The sequence below is a fragment of the Nestor notabilis genome, unplaced genomic scaffold (genome assembly GCF_000696875.1).
Source record: "Nestor notabilis isolate BGI_N333 unplaced genomic scaffold, ASM69687v1 scaffold8125, whole genome shotgun sequence".
In the NCBI taxonomy this organism is placed as follows: Eukaryota; Metazoa; Chordata; class Aves; order Psittaciformes; family Psittacidae; genus Nestor; species Nestor notabilis.
This window is the reverse complement of record NW_009928866.1, coordinates 117,904-138,684: the sequence shown is the minus strand read 5'-3', so window position 1 is coordinate 138,684 and position 20,781 is coordinate 117,904. Positions and strand designations below refer to the sequence as shown.

The 20,781-nt window shown below is 43.8% G+C and overlaps 1 protein-coding gene across 1 annotated transcript in view; it reads left to right on the top strand.

The window, feature by feature from the left end:
• CLVS1 (clavesin 1) overlaps positions 1-20,781 on the top strand; it is a 91,826-nt gene that overhangs the window by 65,283 nt on the left and 5,762 nt on the right. Inside the window, exons 3-4 of the mRNA XM_010014721.1 lie at positions 9,743-9,853; positions 10,949-11,184. Coding sequence (XP_010013023.1) covers positions 9,743-9,853; positions 10,949-11,184 — 347 coding nt within the window. The remainder of the gene's footprint in view (positions 1-9,742; positions 9,854-10,948; positions 11,185-20,781) is intronic.

Sequence of the window (20,781 nt, the reverse complement as noted above, 5' to 3'; positions counted from 1 at the left end):
GAGGTTGTCCATGAAGCAAAGGTGCTGCTGCTGTCAGGTGTTTATCTAATGCAGCCTGAGTTGCCTCGTATTGAAACCCCCAGACCTGGGTTTCCACCATTGCACAGTCATTTAACATTTTGACTCATTAAAACAAAGTAGGTCACAGGGTTTCCTCACCCGCCCTCACATACACATAAGAGAAAAAAGAACTGAAAAAGTATCTTTACCATGGGGACATGTATCAAAGCACATTTGTTGAGGATGACAGAGACCATAGAAATTGTTCAAAAAAGAGGTTGTGCAAGAGCTAGGTGAAGGGCGTCCTTCCATTTTAAAGTGAGGATTCAATCCCAAACAGATCAGCGTAAAAACTTAAATTCTTAGTAAAATAAGTAATTCTAAGTAAAATAAGATGGGAACATTGCTTCTGCTTAGCAGATAGCCTTGAGAAAATGGGCTTGAAAAGCCTATGATACCTTCAAGGAGCTGCATGGAGAAGTCAACACAAAGGATTTTCTTAGCTTCTTGCTAACTGAAAAAGGAATAATCCCTGTCAAATAGCTTATTTCAGTCAGTCAACAAATGCCAATAAAAAAATTGCTTCATCATTTTTTTTTCTGATCCTCATCACAGTAATAGTTTATAATCTCCTTTACATGCTGCTCTACATGTGAATGCACATGAAAAAGCTTAAAGATGATTCTATGCTTTGTTCAAGCCAAGCTACAGCAGACTTGTGTTCAGCACCAGATAGGTTGCCTAGCACTATAAATAACAAAATCTCTTTTTCTCCATCATCAGCATTCAATCACAACACAAGTGTAATAAGACTGTATGATTTCTGTGTGACACCTTGGTGCTTTCATAGGCAAGATGAAAAGCTTTTCTGCAAAGTCAATAAGTCTCCTGAGAAGAAAGACAAGTGCCACAAGACCTTTTTTAATTGCTTTTCTTTGGCTGACTTTAACTAATGCTGTGGGCATTTGTCCTCACCATGGCAGTCTGGCCCTTATTGTCCCTTCACTCAGACGCAGGGCTATTTTGGCAGAGAGCAGATACATAGGTAGAGTGGTGATGTGAAGAAAATATACAATAAATGTTTTACATACATGATCAAAAGAGGCAGTCTTTGTAGAGGGTTTTTTGCTTAAACTCGCCATATCAAACAAGAAATAAGGCATTGTACTTCATCCTTTTCAGGACTGGTTTTTTGCATGCACTTGACTATCTCCTTTCAATAACCTTTTCAATCCTAGTGGATCTGCACCAGTGTGGTTTTCTTCTCTGACCTAACTCCTTCAGTCCCTGTGCTTTCCACCAGAGTGTCACACAGATCTATTACCCTTCAGGATGGGTGAAGGCTTGTCTGTGGAAATAGAAATAGCCAGGGAGAGAGGGGGGTAAGTTAGGTCAGCTAAATAAAATAGTAGGTTTTGGCTGCTATTTTAATATTAATTAAAATTAAAATAAAATAATTCATTTTATTTAGAGCTTACCTTTGAAAAAATACCTTAAGAAACCCCTATAAGTTATTCTTTTTCAAAAAGTGTATATTAAAAATAGGGTCAAGTTTTCCATGGCAAACTTTTTAACCCCAACATGCCTGGGTGGATTCTTTTTCAGGTGCAAGAGAATCAGGGTGGTCTTCCCTTAATGCTGTCTTAATGCTAACTTTTACTTTCATTTCTGGATATGCTCATTCAGCTGGTGACCATTTTGTTTCATCAGGTCCAATGTTAAAATCTGACTACAAAAAAGCCCTGCTTCTTCATCATGCCCCCAAAAACGAGAGCAAGTCATACCACACAAAACACCAATTGCTCAAGCAGAGACAAACAGCACTGCTTTAACTCCTGGTAGCAGGGAAAGGATTGGAGAGAGGTCACTTCTTCTGGAATCCTGACATTTGCATGGAGACATTTTCAAGGATGCTGGAGAGGGACTCTTCATCAGAGGCTGTAGAGACAGGACAAGTGGTAATGGGTTTAAACTTAAAAGGGGAAGATCAGGTTAGATATAAGGATGAAGTTCTTTACAGTGAGGGTGGTGAGGCACTGGAATGGGTTGCCCAAGGAAGGTGTGAATGCTCCATCCCTGGCAGTGTTCAAGGCCAGGTTGGACAGAGCCTTGGGTGACATGGTTTAGTGTGATGTGTCCCTGCCCATGATGGAGGGGTTGAAACTAGATGACCTTGGGTTCCTTTCCAACCAGAACTGTTCTGTGATTCTGTGATTCTATGAGGCTTTCTTCTGATGATTATTTTGAGTGAGCAGCCAAAGCTTGTAGATCACAGCCAGCCAAGAGAGAATGAAGCACCACAGCTGACCTGTGTGGTCACACACTGCAGGCATCAGCACCTGCATTTGTCCAGCAAGCTTCCAAGCCAAGCTTGCACTGTGCCCAACTCATTTTGCAGTTTCTAATTAAGCGCTACACTACTTTTAGCTTTGGTGATCTTCCTGCTACTTTCTCTTCCCCCACAACTAATTTCAAACATTCATGTTCAGTAAGATACAAGAATAGAAGCGACTCTGCATGCAGTTACCCTCATTTAAGGAAGCTAGATATAAATGTGTTTCTGATCTATGGTTTACACCAGAAATCAGGACACTAGAGACAATTTAGCCCACTTTGCTAGAGCTGGCTGCAAAGATCACAGCAAGTTCCTAAATTAACTGTGAAAATTAGCCTTCAGCTAACTCATGTCCATTCCCATAGTGCCGCTTGTTCCTGTGACACAATCTTCCCTTTCTTAGCATGACTTTCACTCTTCCTGTTCCACCAGAAGCCTGATCTGGCCTTGCCTGATCTGACCTAATCTAGAGCAAGTTGTGGAACCCCAGTCATACACTTCTTTACTTCCAAATCAGTGTGTCAGTGCTCTTTGTATTATTATTTTTTAATCATGTCTTGAGTTCCTCTCTTCTCTGCATAACACCTCAACCTGAATGAACCTGCTGTTTCTTCATCAATATAATTTATTAATCTTTTGTTTTGGAGGGAGCCTCAGTCTGTATCTGAAATGTGTGAAGTACTTTGAAATCAACAGGGGCACATGACAAGCAAAAAAAGCAGCAGCAGCAGCAGGGTATGGTGTGTATCCAACAGAGTCATCACTTCTGGGAAATTTTCTGTTCCTAAATTATTCTGAGCTGGTTCAGCAAAGGGTTTCTTGTAAAAAAGGCAGTGAAGAAATCCCCCTTTTGCCCCAAGGTTACAAGTTACTTTGTTAGACCAGATGATAAGACAGCATGATTCTATCAGGACAAATCAAAGTTTACTGAGCAAATCTGTGTTCTACAACCTGATTTATCGGTGCCATCTGCCAACATCCGTGAGCAGATGCTCTGTAGGACCTCACTAATGTGCAGTAATGATTGGGAGAAACCCACCATAAATGACTGAATTTTAAAAGTTATGGAGTGTAGCAGGAGAGATAAACATAATGAAAAATGTCTAGGAGAATGCATCTCAGTGTTCATTTTACAGTTCCACTTCCCTAACAGCAGTACTTCAGAGTGTACTCATCTACATATGTGGGTATGTGGTGCAAAAATAAACCAAGCACTCATGTTTTCCTATGATTTTGCTCCAATCCTTTGCTACTGTATGCTTCAAAGAAAAGAGAGCATTTTGGTGTGAGCAGTTACAGTCACCGCTTATCCAAATGAATGAGCTCTTCCCAACTGCAAAAAATCATTTTTAAGGTCATATTTGCGCAGGTCAGGACTGCCATATTGCTAGCACTAGTGTCTTTTTTTTAATGGTTTTCACTACTCTGCAGTTATTTCCAAGCCCTGTGTATTCTGAGGGCATGCCAAGGTAGAAGCAAACGAGTTTGCAATTATTGCCACCAGGAACATTAATTTTGCATACTTGTCTTTACAAAAACACAGGGGAGCAGAAAGAGAACAGAAAGATGAGCAACTCATCTGAACGGAGGTTTGAAACGTGCCTGTGCTCAGAGCAGGGACCGCAGTAGGTGAGCAGGAGCAGCCCTGACTCCCACAGCCCCACTGACTACTCGGAGAGGTGTGGGAGCATCCCAGTCCCACTGTCCCCATGGTCTCCAGGACTGCTGCTGCCTTGCACCTCCTCCTGCCTGTGGGATTTCCAGAACTAAGCATTCGTCTCTTAGGAGCTGCATTAAAATTAGAAGCAGAAGCTGTAGCGATGGGGAGACACTTTACCTTCTCTCCCAGCACACACTGTATGACAGCCTGCTCTGTCCATGTCAAGGGCATTACTTGGCTTTCACATTCTCAGGAATATGTTTTTGATAGGCACAACCTATCCAATATCTGATAAAGTTATAAAGTCGGGGGACAACAACTTTCAATCACTGCCACTCTTCACTTATTGTGCAAATCCATTAAAATCACACACTCACGTAAACTCTCTGTGGAGAAACTACCACTGAACTATTAATAAAATCTTCCTGAACTATTAATACGGTCTGTGGGAGCTTTAATCCACCACACGGACTGATTATATAAGTGCACAGGCACAAAGATGCTGTTTTTATCCTCAGTTTAAATGACCTTTCATTTTAAACAGTTTTGTTTCTTAATGAAATCTTACTGAATCTAAGGGAAATTATTTTCTTTCAAAGAGAATTATGTTCTGATTTGCAGTAAACTGGCAAGTATGGTCGAGATTAAAATGCATTTGGTTGGCAAGATCTGTTTGCTCTTTTGATTGCAAAAGGTATGACTTATGAAAGGATTTTTAAATCTGTTTGTGCCACAAAATTCAGACATCCCATAACCTAGAAATATGCTATAATTTAGTTTTTGATCTCAGGTCGTTGATCTATGAGGTCAATTTATGCAGTTTGGAAAGGCTGACCACGATCATCAGGTTGGGTTTATTCCTAATTTTGGTATTCCACAGATAGATAGCTTTGTTTTTATCACACATCTCAGTGTGAGGAGATGTTGGAAGATCATCTTGATTTTTAGCTTTCAGGCAGTTCAGAACAACAGCACAGTAAAAGGTTTCTGATGCATACTTAGGCCAAAAGAAATAGGTGTCGTGAAGGCAAGAACAGGAAGAAATAATGAAAAATTGTCTCTCATCCATCTCACAGCTATTGCTCCTGAGCTATTTAACAGGACATTATGTACTGGGGGGCTTCAGTCCCAGACTCATTTCAGTTCAGAAATTCCCCTGCACAGGATGTCTGAGCAGAGAAAGGAAACAATGACCTCTGTAACATTTTGCTTGCATCCACATCTTGAAGGCATTTCTCCAATCTGAAACAAAAGATATATTGAGGCCTGTATTGGATTTAGGGGTGCCTGTGGCAGCTCCACTGTGGCACTCAAGTCTTCATTTCTTTGAGCATGGGAAGGGAATAACTGAAAACAGTAAAGAAACAAATATATAAAGTCAAAAAAAGACAAATCAGAATAGTCCCATCTATGGCACCAGTTGCATTCAATCAACAGGAACAATTAAAACCCTGTGTTTGGACAATTTTCTCTCTCCATGTTAGCCTATGCTGCTTTGGGAAGATGCCACTGCAGCATGGTTAGATATATTCCTTGGTTTAGTTCACTTCAGGTCCCAGTGAAGAAGACCCAATCTGATTCTGGCGTGATCTAGCTGCCCAAGAAGGTATCTGGAGCCCTTTCACCATTTCTTCCCTGTTATTGCTGAGTAGCAAGTTAGCTAGATTAGCACTGGGTTTGATGTACTTCTTCATACTACCATTTCATCTCTGAGCAACACAGAATCATAGAATTCTATCTTGGAAATAGATTGGGAAAGACCTTTAAGATCATCAAGTCAAACCATTACCATGCTAGTATGGCCAGCCTGGCTTTCAGGGGAAATGACAGTAGTGCCCACAAATAATTAGACCAATTCCTGTGTGCTATGTTTTATTTATGCCATTGGAATAAAATGTAAATATATTCTCAGGATTGGGTATTTTTAACAAGGAATCAGGTTAAGAAAAGGCTCCATCCCAGCATCCTTTTCACAGTAGGCTCCAAAAAATGTACCTCATTATAAAATACACCTTCCCAAGGAATCACAAGACGTGAAAAATCAAAAGAGAATTCCTAAAAGCAAAAGCTCTCCAGCAGAAAATCAATTTCAGCTACTTTCACCTTGCCCCAGGGAAAGCAGCAGAGACACTAAGTGGGGTGTGGGAAATGTCTCATACATCTTCCTGGAACTGCACAAGGCAGACCTCCAGAAGGGAGCTTTTCTTTCCAAGACAGCTCTGCTCTAATTAGGGACTTGTGCAAAATTGGTATGTTGCAGTTCCAAACAGTGTCTGGATGATTCCCAGATCAAATTTCTTTGGTTAAAAAAAAAAAAAAGAAAGGAAAAAAATTGTCTTTGTCCTTGTTCTAATTGACAGCCTTACAGATGCAGGTGGACTGAGGGATGAATGTCAAATTGAGCTTATTGTGCCTAATAGGGCAGGGAACAAAAATTAGCAGAAAGTTACACACAAAAAACCCCTGTTATTTGGTGGTTGTTTTTTTCCTGGCCATCTTGTTCCCTTTTCAAGGATATTTGTGCATTTTTGGGTGTACCTTCAGAATGAAAAAAAAGCAATTGCCTTTAAATAAAATGGTTATATGAGGGACTTTCATGTACAATTAATCTACTGATGTACGAGACGGAATCTAGTTTATGGACTAAACAATCTATGTTGGGTGGACATAAAATTAATTTTCTATATAGGAAAGTACATCCTTCTCCTTAGCTGACCTTTTCCAGAGGCAGTATGACAGTTTAAACCTCTGGCTGCTTCCTGTAATTCTCAGCATTCAGAACCTTTCTGGGTAATGTGCTACCATTAAGGCTGGTCTACATGTTCTAAAGAAAATCCCCACATTCTTCCTTGGAAATGAAGTTTGACTGAAATTTCTAACTGAAGATTGTGATTAGTATCATCTGTGCGTTCTAGTGAGAAGGCAGAACAATTTTTCTTTTTCAGGTATAAATCTCTGTGTCTTAAAGATTTTCCCCTGCTTCCCATCTCTTGTTTCTTTACTGTCCTTTGTTTCAGACTCAGTCAGTGTCTTCCTCACTGACCTATGCTGCTATGGTACAACCTGGGAAAGCTATTGCAGCTCAGCCCCAAGGTGACCAGCAGGTCAAAGGAGTGTACCCTGCCCCTCAACTCTTCTCTTGTGAGACCTCACCTGGAGTATTGTGTACAGTTCTGGTGTCCTCAACATAAGAAGGACATGGAGCTGTTGGAGCAAGTCCAGAGGAGGGCCACGAGGATGATAAGAGTGCTGGAGCACCTCCCGTATGAAGACAGGCTGAGAAAGTGGGGGCTGTTCAGCCTGGAGAAGAGAAGGCTGCGTGGAGACCTCATAGCAGCCTTCCAGTGTCTGAAGGGGGCCTATAAGGATGCTGGGGAGGGACTGTTCATTAGGGACTGTAGTGGTAGGACAAGGGGTAATGGCTTTAAATTTAAACAGGGGAAGTTTAGGTTAGATATAAGGAAGAAGTTCTTCACAGTGAGGGTGGTGAGGCACTGGAATGGGTTGCCCAAGGAAGTTGTAAATGCTCCAGCCCTGGCACGGTTCAAGGCCAGGTTGGACAGAGCCTTGGGCGACATGATTTAGTGTGAGGTGTCCCTGCTCATGGCAGGGGGTTGGAACTAGATGATCTTAAGGTCCTTTCCAACCCTAACTATTCTATAAGTCTATGAGTCTATAATTCCATGAAAAGGAGTCCAGAACTTCTCTCTTAGCAATAGAGCTTGTGGGATAGCAGCCAGCTTGACAAATATAGAATTAAAAAATTAAAAAAAGGCGAACATGGCACATTCCAATATTTCTTAATTTTTTTTTTCTTTCAGATCTTCAAATTTTCATTCCCATGTAAGAAGAAAACAACTGAATATGTGAATTTTGCGTGACTAGGGCATTTTTGGCTCTAGTCTGCTCTAAACCTCAATTTTAGGTTATCACAGGGTAGAAAATCACTTTGGGCTTCACACTTCTGTTGATCAATGTTGTTTTCTAGGCGGTCTCAGACCCCTTCAGCTGTTTCTCAGCACAGCCCAGCTGAAGTCACTGCAACCTGCAGTGCTGCAGTAGTTTTGTGTCAGTCAGAGTTGTGTCCCTAAACTCTAATGAATATTGCAGCAGCAATGGAAATACAGTCATCTTTATTGTGAGTGAACACCTCAACAGAGCACATGCCACCTTTAAAAAGCTCAGTTCATTGTTTATTGAGATTTAAACTGGGATCATTTGTTATGTTCCACTTCTTGGCCTCCTGTGTGCTGGCCTGACCATCTGCTAGTCTTGCATAGAGCATTCCATATTAAGATTTGTAATGGTTTCAGGTCACCTGATGTGTCTGAGGGGTAAGTGGCTTATACTACTGTATAGCAAAAGTGAAAGGTATCACTTAATGCCTTTGGTCACTCACAAGCATTACCCAAGTGTGGTTTAAGGTGACTGCTAGGGCAAACCATGACCAGTGCCAAAGAAAGAGCACGGTAAGTCCTGCCAAACTACGCAGGGTGGTAGGAGGCGGTGGGATACCTACATAGTGCTAAATCTGGGGGAAAAAATGACCTTGAATCAGAGCAGAATCTATACCAAGCAAGTGTATAAGGGGATTTTCCATATCATCTCACAAATCCACTTCATATCCTCATCAGCTGTGTTCAATCTCCGATGCTCCAGAGGAAGGTGAGAGAAAGCCTCAGGATACTCTGTGCTAATTGTGGGGGGAATGAACCTGCCTGAGTCCCAAAGCCAAAGCCCTGAAGGAAGAGACCTGATTATGCCCTGTCTTTCCATGCTGAGCCATAGGGGTTAGAAGCACATGCAGGATGAGGACAGCCTCATCAGAATCTCCCTTCACGGGGGAGAGACAGGCACCTCTCCTCTCACTGGAGGTGTATTTGCACACAGGAGCAGCAGTCATCCCCCATTTATGCAATGTGAAAAAATCCTGGGCTCTTCCCTGACTGACATTTGTTAGACGAGAGTGTAGGTACAAAATACCCATCACAATATACAATAACCTTTGAAGACACACCAGCAACCTCCTCTTTTATTAAAGCATGCCAGGCTGGCTGAGCAGAGTAGGACGCTATTGCTAGCACCTCCCCGGCGGGACGCTACCTGCATGCTAATGCCAAGGGTGTTTGTGCACAGCCCGGCAGCAAGAGCTGGGCTCCGGCAGTTTCCATGGTGCTGTCATGGTGTGTTCTCCCCACACCTTCACTTATCAGCATTTCCCACCCATCCTCCTCCCCATAATATGCTGCTTGCTCACCCCGAAAGGTCAGCCATTGTAATGATGATTTTAGCAAGGGGGAGGCAGGGAGGCCGAGGGGTGAAAAGGTGAGCTGTGTGCAGCAATGCGCGTGGGAACTGGGGCTTGCCTTATGCTGCACAATGAGAAATTAGAAAGCTTCCCCTCAAGGGAGCGGGGCTCATCAACCCCCTCTCACTTCCCATCCCAGCCAAGTCGGATGCTCTGATGGAGTTAAAAGATGTTCAGGCAAAGTGGCTGGAAAGTCTACTTTAAATCGTCAGCAATTGATGTGTTAGTGTGTGAAGGGGAGAAAGGACTGCATCTGCTAACAGAGGAAACCGCAACAAACATTTCCAGGCGTCTTTCTTTTTCCATTTCCCCTCCCAGTAAACCCAGTGTTTGTTTGCAGATGGAAAGAGGCAGGCTTCTCCCTCTGACTCCCATCCTACTGACTGCTGGACTAATGCACTGCATCTGTTAACTGCCTTCCTTCTCTTTCTTTCTGTAGGACAGCTTTCCTGCCCGTTTTGGAGGAGTCCATTTTGTCAACCAGCCCTGGTACATCCATGCGCTGTACACATTAATCAAGCCGTTCCTCAAAGACAAGACAAGGAAAAGGGTAATTGGATGGGGATGGGGAGTGGGATAGGAAGCTGCAGCACCAAAGTAACCTAGCAGCTGCCTGTTTTCTTTTCTTCCTTCTTTTTCTCTCTGCATTTTTCATATGGCCTCAGAGAATTGCTGCTGTCATTAAAATTTAGAGTTTGCAATGGTTTGGATTGAATCAGTAACTCAGCCAGGAAGCCAGAAAGCTGTTATCACTAACAAAGTGTAGATACATTTTAATGGGACATGCTCAGGGATAGAGAGAATAGGCAATGTGGAGGAATTATCAGGCCTGGCTGAGGTCACCTGCAGCGAGGCAAACTTGAGCTCAGCTCTTTTTGTGAGGGTAAAATTTCCTATTTCATTCCTTCAGCAAGTTGGGTGTTTGCACATGGTGAAAAACCACCTGTAGGATGCTTGCTCACGCTGCAGAGGATGTAGATCTTCCGAACTGAAACCCATGCAGTCATCTTAGCCATTTGTGCTCTGCAGTCTATCAACCAACCACTGGGTCATCCCTCAGGAGGCCCCAGAGCCCACCCTGGGGTCTGCGTGACAAGGCAGGACAAGAGTAGTACCAGCCTGAAATAAAAGAGGGATTAGAGACAAATGTTCCTGAAGTAGTGCAAAGTGTCAACACAGCCTGGTACACCTCTGGGAAACGTCAGTCCTGGGGAGCAGGGCTGGATTGCCCTGTCAGACACTGAATGCCCACTCTTCACATCTTCTTTCAGTAAGCTCCACTATCTCCCTTTTCTTCTCACTGTTCTTGGTACAAGCCTCTATCTTCTTAGAGTAGCAGTATGGTCATTATCTCTGACTTCCACTTTCCCTGATCCGGTACTTATGAAAGTGAAAGTGTCATGTGCCAAAAGTAAGCAAATCCAGGTTTTCAGAAGTGTTTATAGTGCCAGCTTAATTCCTCAGCTGCACACCCCAAAGTTAATCTCCTCCCTGCTTCCCACCCAAACCACCCCCGAGCACTTCAGGTATTCCCACCCGAAAATGCAGTGTCAACTAATGATGCTCCACACGTTACTAGTGCTGTTGTTACTGTACTTAATGAAGCAAGGAATCGATGATGACTTTGAATTTTCTTTTATCTAAGATCTTTCTTCATGGTAACAACCTGAACAGCCTTCACCAGCTAATACACCCTGAATGCCTGCCGTCTGAGTTTGGGGGCACTCTTCCTCCCTATGACATGGGGACATGGGCTCGAACGTTACTCGGTCCTGACTACAGCGACGAAAATGAGTACACCCACACCTCCTACAACGCCATGCACGTGAAGCACGCGTCCTCCAACCTGGAGAGGGAGGCCTCGCCCAAACCCATGAAAAGGTCAGTGCTGCCTTTGAAACCACCTCTTGTATTGGCTTTCTGAACGGGTCTGGGCTAAGTCTAGCAGGAAGGGCTCATCTGACTCGGAAAGAGGCTGTAATTTGGCACATGTTGGCGGTAAGGAGCACTTCACCCTGGCCTGCACTCGTGGTGTGGTGGGAGGAAGTAAGCCTCTCTGTGGAACCATAATTATTCCTCTGATTACTGTGCATGAAAATGAGCCCCTGCACAGAGCACTACAGAAAGTATATCCGAGTGAGGTGTTCTTCTGTACAGCGTAGTGTGGTCAGCAGCACCACTCCGGTGCTGGTCCCTCCCGCTTGCTGCTGCTGACCCCCGTTAACGGTAAGGGGGTTACCTCCCCGACATGCGGCTTCTGTGCCATGAACACCACTGCCCTCTAAAGGGAAAACGGGTTAGTGTCCTCCCTCCACTTCTGCTCCCGCTTGCAGTCCAGCCCTGCTAAGGCATCAGAGCTGCTCTTCTAAGATCTCTGGGGTTAGATCTAGTGGTTGTGCCTTCAGCTCTGAATGCTTAAAATTACACTTCTTGGGAGTATCATCACCCCCAGTAATTTGCATTGCTTGCAGGGATGGAGGGAGCAGGGTTGGATACCTGGCACAGGCTTGTGGGTGGTACGGCAGAGCCAACACCAACTGCAGTGAGCGATGGCCGCTGCCTTCCCTGCGGGAGTGTAACATCTGCACTCACCTCACCCTCTGTGCCCCACTCTGCAAAACTGCTTTCCATGCGGAGCGCAGCGATGCTTTCACTCGCTGCTGCCCCTTGACGAGTGCAGTGCTCACAGACACAGCGCCACTCTCTGTGACAGGGAGCGGCCATCATTTTGTCACAGCAAAATCAAAGCTGACAACACAGACAAGCCATAATGCCATGCAATTAATTTTAAAAGTCTTTCATGTTCAGAGGAAAAATAAATGCATTCTTGATTCACAGCTCCCTCTCAGGTCAGAGGGATGCCATGCTGTTGGAGCTGCAGAGTGAAGCCTCATGCTGGAAACACTCACAGGACACACAGGGCCATGAGACTGAAGTGCTATGATGCTTTGCAGGGTTGCAGCCATGGCACAAAGAGAAGTAGCCATCTACATAGCAGTTCTCACTACTGACTGCCAGCCAAGACTGGGAGCCGGGATGAGTTTACAGAGCCAGTCCTAGAGAGTCCATTTTAAAACGAGTTTGTTGTTTTTTCTTCTTTAAATATTAGCAATGGAACACACTGAATGATTTTAGGAAAATGCTAACTAAATATTTCATTATTATTAAAACATATATCAAAAGCGTACCATTTATGTAGGTTTATAGAAAGAAATATGCAGGTTTTAAAGCTCCAAACTGTTCTTAACACAGGTATTCACAGGTAAATCTTCGCTGAGGATCAGATCCTCATCTGCAAAGAAAGGAGGGTCTTATTGTGCCCTCAGGGGAGAACCTCAGCTTGAAAATGAGTTCAGTGCCAGAAAACCCCGCCTTGAGGAAATGCCTTCTTTTATAATCTGCTCACTAGTACAAAAGTGCATTAATACAAATAAGGCAAGTGGATGAATCTAATTTGTCATGTTGCCTCTGGGCAGACTAGGTCTAACTTTTAGCCTAATTTCGTTACTCGGCAGTTAAATGAACCATCTGATCTTGTACCCTGTGGTCATTACTAGCTCTTAGAGGTGAAAAGTTCAGTGGTTCAACAGATTTTCTCCTATGAGTATTTGCTTTGATTCTTCTTCCCCTGAAATTACAGTTTGGCCTAACAAGGTAAAAGCCTACGCTTAAGAAGCATAATTGTGTGCTTTATTAGATTTATTAGACTAGATTTATATCTAAGACCCATTAAAAGGTCAGATTTCTAACAGCATTACCTGTCTTTCTATATCCTCGCCCGTGCCTCTTTAGATTCATCCATCACAACAGCAAGAGTCTCAGGCCATGGCTGAGATTCCTGGATACTCCAGGAAGCTTTACACTAGGCATAGGTGATCTCCTAGCATTAGTCTTCACCTCAAATATAATTCCCTCACAACCACCATATCATTTTTTCCCTTATTCAAGCAATTTTGCAGTTTCATTAAAAATCTCTCCTCCTCCACTCACAGCATAGAAATCTTGACATGCTTGAGTAGATGTGGTAATTTTGTGTTTCTGTGCTGAAATGTTGGGTTTAACAAAAAAAAAGAAAAAAGAAAACAAGGTGGCTGACCTTTTCTTTAGCACTTAATGTTCCTCTGAAAGGAGTAAATATGTGAAGACTGAGCCTTCTTGGGTTTCTGTAATTTAAGGACGAAAAACCTTGCTGAACAATTGTGGGTCTTCCCCTCTCTGACTTCCTAGATATCACTGCAGGTTTACCTGCCCAGTAATTAGCTGCAGAGGAGGGTAGTGCTTATGAAGGGTGAATTTACCTCAGAGGCTGGAGGGACAGTGGTTGTTCTCCTGCCCGACTTGAGGCACCATCCTGCTGTGTGACAAGGTGCAGGGTTGCAGGTTGCCCCTCCTGGTTCTGCAGCCACTTGTTGTAAAGCCATACAAGCACATCCTTGCTAGAACTGCCTCTGGACCAGTGCTGTATTAAAGCTTTCTTAATGTTGGAGCTTAATGTTGCTAGAATACCTCAGAGTCTGTGACCACAGAGAAATGCCCCTGTTAAATGCAGTACTGCCATCCTACACCCAGAGACAAGCTCACTGTGTGCACAAATACAGTGTCTAGTCATTTTAGTAGTGGAGATGTTGAGAAATCAAGATAAGTATTATAGATCTAGAAGAAAAATGCCAGCAAAAGGACTCTGAGAATAAGTAACCAAAATATTCTTGTGGCCACCTAATCTATTTTAGAAAATTAATGCAGAGGGAAGAAAGAGGGCATCTTAAAGGTGTGCCTGAGACCAAACTGAAGTAATCACCTGAAAGTTAAAATAAGTCTCCAAATGCAAACCAGGAGAACATGTAATACCCAGCAGCAGTGGGAGGGAGTCAAGCTGGAGCCAGTACATGCCCATACTTTGGCTTCAGTATTAACTGCAGTGCTTTGGCTCCTGTCATCAGCGCAGATGCATATAAACTGAACCAGGTTCACCTGACTGTTGTGAGGAGAGTGAGAAGAGCGGAGACCATATTTTTCCAGCTAGAACTATAGAACATAGTAGTTTGTTCAGTCTCACAGAGAGAAGGCTGAAATGGATATAATCATTTTCTACTAATAGAGGAAGGAATAAAAACTGGGGAGAGAGAACAGTTATTTGACAACCTAACTGATACGCGAGTGAAAGGTCTGATATGTGATGGCCACCACTGATCACAGGAGACCACAGGAGACTTTGCTCCTCAAATTCTCATTAGACTCCAATTTCTGCTTCCCTTAACAGCAATGGAACCAGAACATTATCTTCTCAGAACATTATCTGTGACTTGAAATTGTGCAAGATTTGTTCTCAAAAAAGAGTCCTTGTTTACTTCAATAAATGGAGGCATTGTAGATGGGGAACAGATTGAAAATCCTCTTAGAAAAAAACTGGCACTGACTCCAGTTAGCAACATGATCCTCAAAATCTTGAGATTTGACAACTTTCTATAATATGGAAAATCTGTAATCAAAACCATTGCAACTGTCATTTTCCCACCAGTGGCCACATGAAGCCCCACTGGGGCAAAATCTAAACAGTGGAAATTGCACTCCCATCTGTAGTATTATCACACACCCTGGGAAATATCCCAGAACCCAAGTACTGTATGAACAGATGGGAAACAAAGCAAACCAGCTGATGACTCCACATAATGAGTCTTAATGGCCAGGGGAAAAAGAAAAACACAAAAGCAACAATAACAAAAATCCATTCAGAATGTATCTGTTTATCAAGATTCAGCTCAGTGAAGTTTGAAAAGGGCCAGGTAATAAACATGCAAACCAGCATTAATATGGTAATAGTAAAGTTGGTTCAATCCAAGAGCTTGGCCACATCCGTCTGATAATCCTGGGAGCAGCAATGCAACAGACACCCTGTCTTGGGCCATCTCTTCTGAACGGTCTGCATCCATGCAGGAAGCCTGTCACTTATGAGCTGTGGGATTCGAGAGCAATTTAAATGGTGTGAAAATTCAGAGCACAGGGAAGAAAATCACCTCCCTTTCAGCTGTGGCCAAACCTTCAGCGAGCCCTGATGGTCAGAAAGGGGCCTTGGGTTGCTTTAGTCTAGAGGGAGCTAACATAAAAGCAAAGCATTTGCCTGCAGCGCTCATGCTGGCTTTTGTTGATGAGCTGTTGTTTTTGGGAACAGCTGGATGTTTTATCTGGGTGTGGAGTGTAATGAATAGCTATGGTGGATGGTTGAGCATAGCAGTTAAAAGAGTCAGAGACTGCTCTTAACGTATCACAGTGCAATAGGGGACAGTCTTTAGGCCAGCCACAGTGGGAGAAGCATGCCTGTAACTGTTTGGGTACCTAACCTGAGTGAGCGAGCATAGGAGAGACGGATTCAGTGACTAGGGAAGATATGAAGGAGCTCAGTTCTTTGAAGAGTTTCCTTTTTCCCTAGTATCACCCTACTCTTACGCTTGGGTCCAGCAGCAGCAAGTAACCTGCAGTAGCACATTGCCTCCCTGTGACTTGCTTTCCGTTAGAAGATCTGCCTTTCTGCAGCTGCATCTGGGTCACTTTATGTCTGAACTTGCAGTTCAAGGGACACTGTTCTCTGCCTTCACTTGTTCCCTGTGCAGTCACCAAGCACAGCCTGGGAGCTGAATGTTCCTTCTCTGCCATCCCAGGTATCAAAAGAGTGCTGGCTTTTAACCTGCTGCTGGTGCAAACAGATCTGAAAACCTAGTGCAATTTAAAATCTCCCTGCAGAGAAAGGAGATTTTACCTAACAATTACATATATGTATGTTCTGGCCAAACAACCTGTGCTGTTCAATAAAATCTATTTAATCAAAGTTTAAATAAGGGTAACTTTAACCAAATTTAGGTTTTAAAATTATGTTTAGGATAATATGGATTGCAAGAGAATTATTATCACTGGGTCAAGCTCATTAGAGAGTTAGAGTAAAACTTACAGTAGAGCCAAGCATGCCAATTGTGAAAATGTACAACTTATGCATTGAGACACCATCACCTTTTCCTGCTGTGAAGTAGAAACTTACAGAATCATAGAATCATTTAGGTTGGAAAAGACCTTTAAGATCATAGAGTCCAACCATTAACCTATCACTGTCAAGTCCACCAATAAACCATGTCCCTAAGCTCTACATCTATACATCTTTTAAGTACCCCCGGGGATGTTTGCACAACCACTTTCCTGGACACCCTGTTCCAATGTTTGACAACCCTTATGGTGAAACAATTTTTCCTAACATCCAGTCTAAACCTCCCCTGGCACAGCCTAAGGCCATTTCCTCTCATCTTAAAGGAATGGAGCACCTAAAGGTGGAATGTCTTGCCCAGTGGTTCATCAAAAGCCCCTGTATTTAGGCATTTTGAAAATGTGAAAAAAACTGTTGGAATGCATTGCCCCATGTAGTTGAGTCAGAGCATGTGGAATTTTATGTCCTAGATTAGAATGAAAGGATTTTAAAGTACAGGTTAGGGTTTGCCATTATTGCCTCCCAATGTGTGTGTTTTCGAAAGGATTGATCTTCAAATGAACTTGCCTGCTGAAACTAATTGTTGGTTCTCAGAAATGGGATCCTGCTCCCAGAAGGAAGGGTATCACAACTGATACACACTAATGCTGACTGGAACAGCTTTAGAGCCAAAAGGGGCCATTCACTGGGGTGAATTATGCAAGGTTTTTATTTATTCAGACTGGTTCCTCCATATTCCCAGCTGGGCTGTGCAAGGCAGACCTTTCTAGTTGTTATCCTTGGTGTGACCTTAATGTTCCTTTGCCATATGTTTCTACTTTTATGGGTCATGTTTTATGCTGGTTCACAGTCAGCACCAATTTACTGCAGAAGTGGTAAAATACCAGCAAATAAAAATCAGTATGAAAATGTGTGAAAACTTCTCACTGCCCATGAATGGCATCTGCATTGCTCTGCTTGTAGCTGGGGTGCGTTTCCACATGTGCTGGGGGAAAAGGGAAATACTGCTTGTAAGCTTTCAGTTAAAATAGCTCATTGTAATATATGAGACCTATGGTGCAAGGCTTATATTTACTCTTTTGTTATGAATTATTTAGTTCGAACAACAGAGAATTTCTGAATGCTTCTGCAGAAATATTTCCCTCATACACAGATTATGAATGTAGGTGTCCAGGGGACATACATGTTACGTAATGTATGCATTATCTAGTAATATAGATTATTAGCTGTTGAATGGTTTTATACCTTTTGACTGGAGTTCTGCTAATACGCCAGAGAGAAATGGAAAGAAGCCAGTGGATGTGGCATGTTAGCAGCTCCCAGGAAGGCTGCAGGGGAGACGGTGCAGAATATCCTCAGGAGCCAGGAGCAAGAGAAGCTGAAGAGGAGGTCAGAGTTGCAAAGCCACGGCTGACCCAAGTATAGGAACGACGGGTAGCTTGGTGCTGGGGTCCCCTGGGACAAGGCAGGAAACCAGTTGCTCCCTGAGGGCAATGACAGCATGGGTTTCATCTGTTTACAGCACTCAATTATCAGTGCATGGGTGCACAAACCCAAGCTAGAGGTGGGAATGACAGAACCAGTGCTGCTTAGGCTGCCTAAAATATTGCATTGTAAATTATGTCTTCAGCTGGCTATAAATTTGCCAAAAGTTTAGTAGTTTAGGTTAGAGACATGACACTTAATAAAACAAATGGTTTTACAGTGCTTATGTCTTTTGCCATCCTGTGAAAAATCCACCTACATCTGGCTGAGTTACAAGCCTTTGAAAAGGCAATTCACACATGCTCTGTAGGAGCATATTTAATTTTAGCATTTAATGACCTCAAGGATTGCCTCATGTTTTAGCTCGGCCTCCCAGCATAAATAAACTTGTTCAGCTCCGACTGATGGTTCAATACCCACAATGTGCATCTCCTGCCTAGGCTACAGAATGCAGAGGGGTTTTGTAATTACAACTTCTATTTGTGATCACAGTCTTTCCTGTACTAGCCCAGGCTGTAGCAAGACAAGGAGACAGGATTTGGAAGACTGACAGTCCATGCTCTGGGGGCTGTATTCTCTTCACCATTGGCAGGAGAATTGGAGATATGAGGATTTAGTACTGAACCCAGCTGGGATATGGGGAATTTGGGTCACTGGGATGGGAGCCACAAGGCAGGTGATAGAAAGATGAGGGAGGCATAAAGGAATGGAAGCAGCTGGGCTAGGAAGCACACTTGGTTGGCCAGCAAATAGGGATGGTAGGGGGAGGGCTGATGGAGACCAAGAATGGTGTTTTGGTTAAGCCTGTTGTGTGCAGCCCTGGAGAGGCAGATACTGCTCTCCTCCTCTCCCTGAGCCCCTGCATTGGCCTGGCAAGTCGCTTAAACCAACCTTCACACAGATGGTGAGACTGAACGTTGCTTATTTTCAGCCTGCCAACATAGAGACTCTGGGGTCTAATTTCCAGAGATACTCAGCGCTCACCTGCAACACAAATCAAAGGGACATGTGCTTTGAACACACAAGCTGCCACATAATGCTGAGCACTCTGCAAAATGAGACCCTCTCGATACTGGGAAACGGGCACCCCACATTAGAGGAATACTTGGATCCTAATCTAACTGTGCTTCAGCACTCCACATGCGAAATGGAAATGAAAAAAAAATGCTCACAGTCGTGTTATGGCAGTAAATGAATTTGCATTTAAGAGGCACACAAGTACTGTGTTGATGAACTCCACAGAAAAGCTCAGGAGGGAATTAACAAAGGCTATCTTCAAATTCAGACTTGGAATAATAGGCAGCAAATGTGTCACAGAGCCACACGCTGAACTGCTAGAAGAAAGCAAAATAAATAGCCATTTACCAGCTTGGCACCGAATACCCTGAGCACTGAGGGAGAAAAGAGCCCTCCAAGAAAGAACAAGGAGTGCTCCTGGGGCTAGGGCACACAGCGGGGGTCACAACACCCCCACATATCTGGCCATTTTGGCTCTTCCCACTGTGTTGGTGCTTGCTTTCCAGCCTAAATAGTACATCTGCAGGGTTGCTTTCAAGCACTGACAGGAAATTTCTGATGTAGGACAGGAGAGTAGGAGCACTGACATCCTTTGCTCTCAGGGCTTCTTCTTCCCTTTCATTGCAGAAGTGAGGAGGCTGTGATTCAGTGGCAAACCCAGTTCAGATACCGGGTACCGGAGTCACTGGAATGGGAGCAAAAGAGGCAGACAAAAAGATGAGGCAGGTGTAAATGTGTGGAGTGTCTAAGCAGGAAGACTCGAATCTGTTGGGCTAGAAAGAGCGCTTGGTGGGCAAGGAAACTGGGATGAGCAGGAAAAGCAGAAATGATGGTGAAAAGTGCATGTGTGTGAGTAATATTGATAATGCGGGACAAGAAAATTCTCTTCCTTACTTGGCCCAAATTTCTTTTGTTCGGATGTCATATTCTGCACAGCTTTTAGCAGCTCTCACTGAATCTGCTGTAAATTGGTGTTGACTGTTGCTGCAGTGTTGTCTTTATTTGGCCCCATGACTAGGCTTACATACTGCACCACGGTGATTAAGGGTCTCCCAGGAACTTCTGTCTGAAGCAGGTGCTCCTATTCCTTCTATGTAAAAAAAGCGAGTGTATGAGTCACACTACAGCAACTAGAGCAGAAAAAACAAGCTCCCAACCATGTCTTTCCCCTGCCCTGGACTTGGGATGTGACCAAGTCAAGATCTTGACACAGAATTTCAGAGCATTTAGGAGAGGGAGGTATCAGGCACATCCACATTGATGAAAAAAGACCAGGGTGTGCACCCTAGTTCCAAGGTTGGTGGCATAGACTGACAACTCTTGTCTGTATTGATCAGGAATAACCTCTGACAGAGTAGCCTGGCTGCATTTGGCCTGCATAGTGACTGCTCTTGCTCTCCTCTGGGCCTCAGTGGCCTTAAGGCATAAGAATGTACGTGCTGTGCTAAACACGTAAGCATTTGTGTATGTTTTCAGAGTGTTTGCAGTAAGCTAAAAGCTGTGTCATAGCCCACCAGAAAACTGTTTTTACAGCAAGTGCTGAAGGGTATGCACTGCATCCCTGAGGTGTGGTGTGGGTTAAAATGCAGGTGAGGACAGGGTGCAGAGCTGGCTGGGCCATGACAAGAGCCAAATGTGGTGCAGTATCGTCCTTATCACTATTTGGTGCACACCCTGCAGTGACGTATGCCCAGGGTTTGTGGTGAGGAGAAGCAGCTGGGGCCAGCTGTTTGGAAAGGAAGGGCATGGAGAGAGCTGGAAGGCACAGAGAGGATGAGGCGTCTCATGCTGAGCTTCATTCAGCAGCAGTCACTCCTTTAGCAGTGTAGATGCACTCATAGAGACTTCTCCACACACAGAATTAAGCACAGATCTGGACCATGATCACCCTTGGCTGTGATGTGCCAAGTCAGACAGAGACCTCTCCCTCGGATGTGCTAACCGTCAGCACAAAGATTGTCACTGCTGCCATGGTGGCCAGAGAACCAGCTCCCATTTGGGAAGCG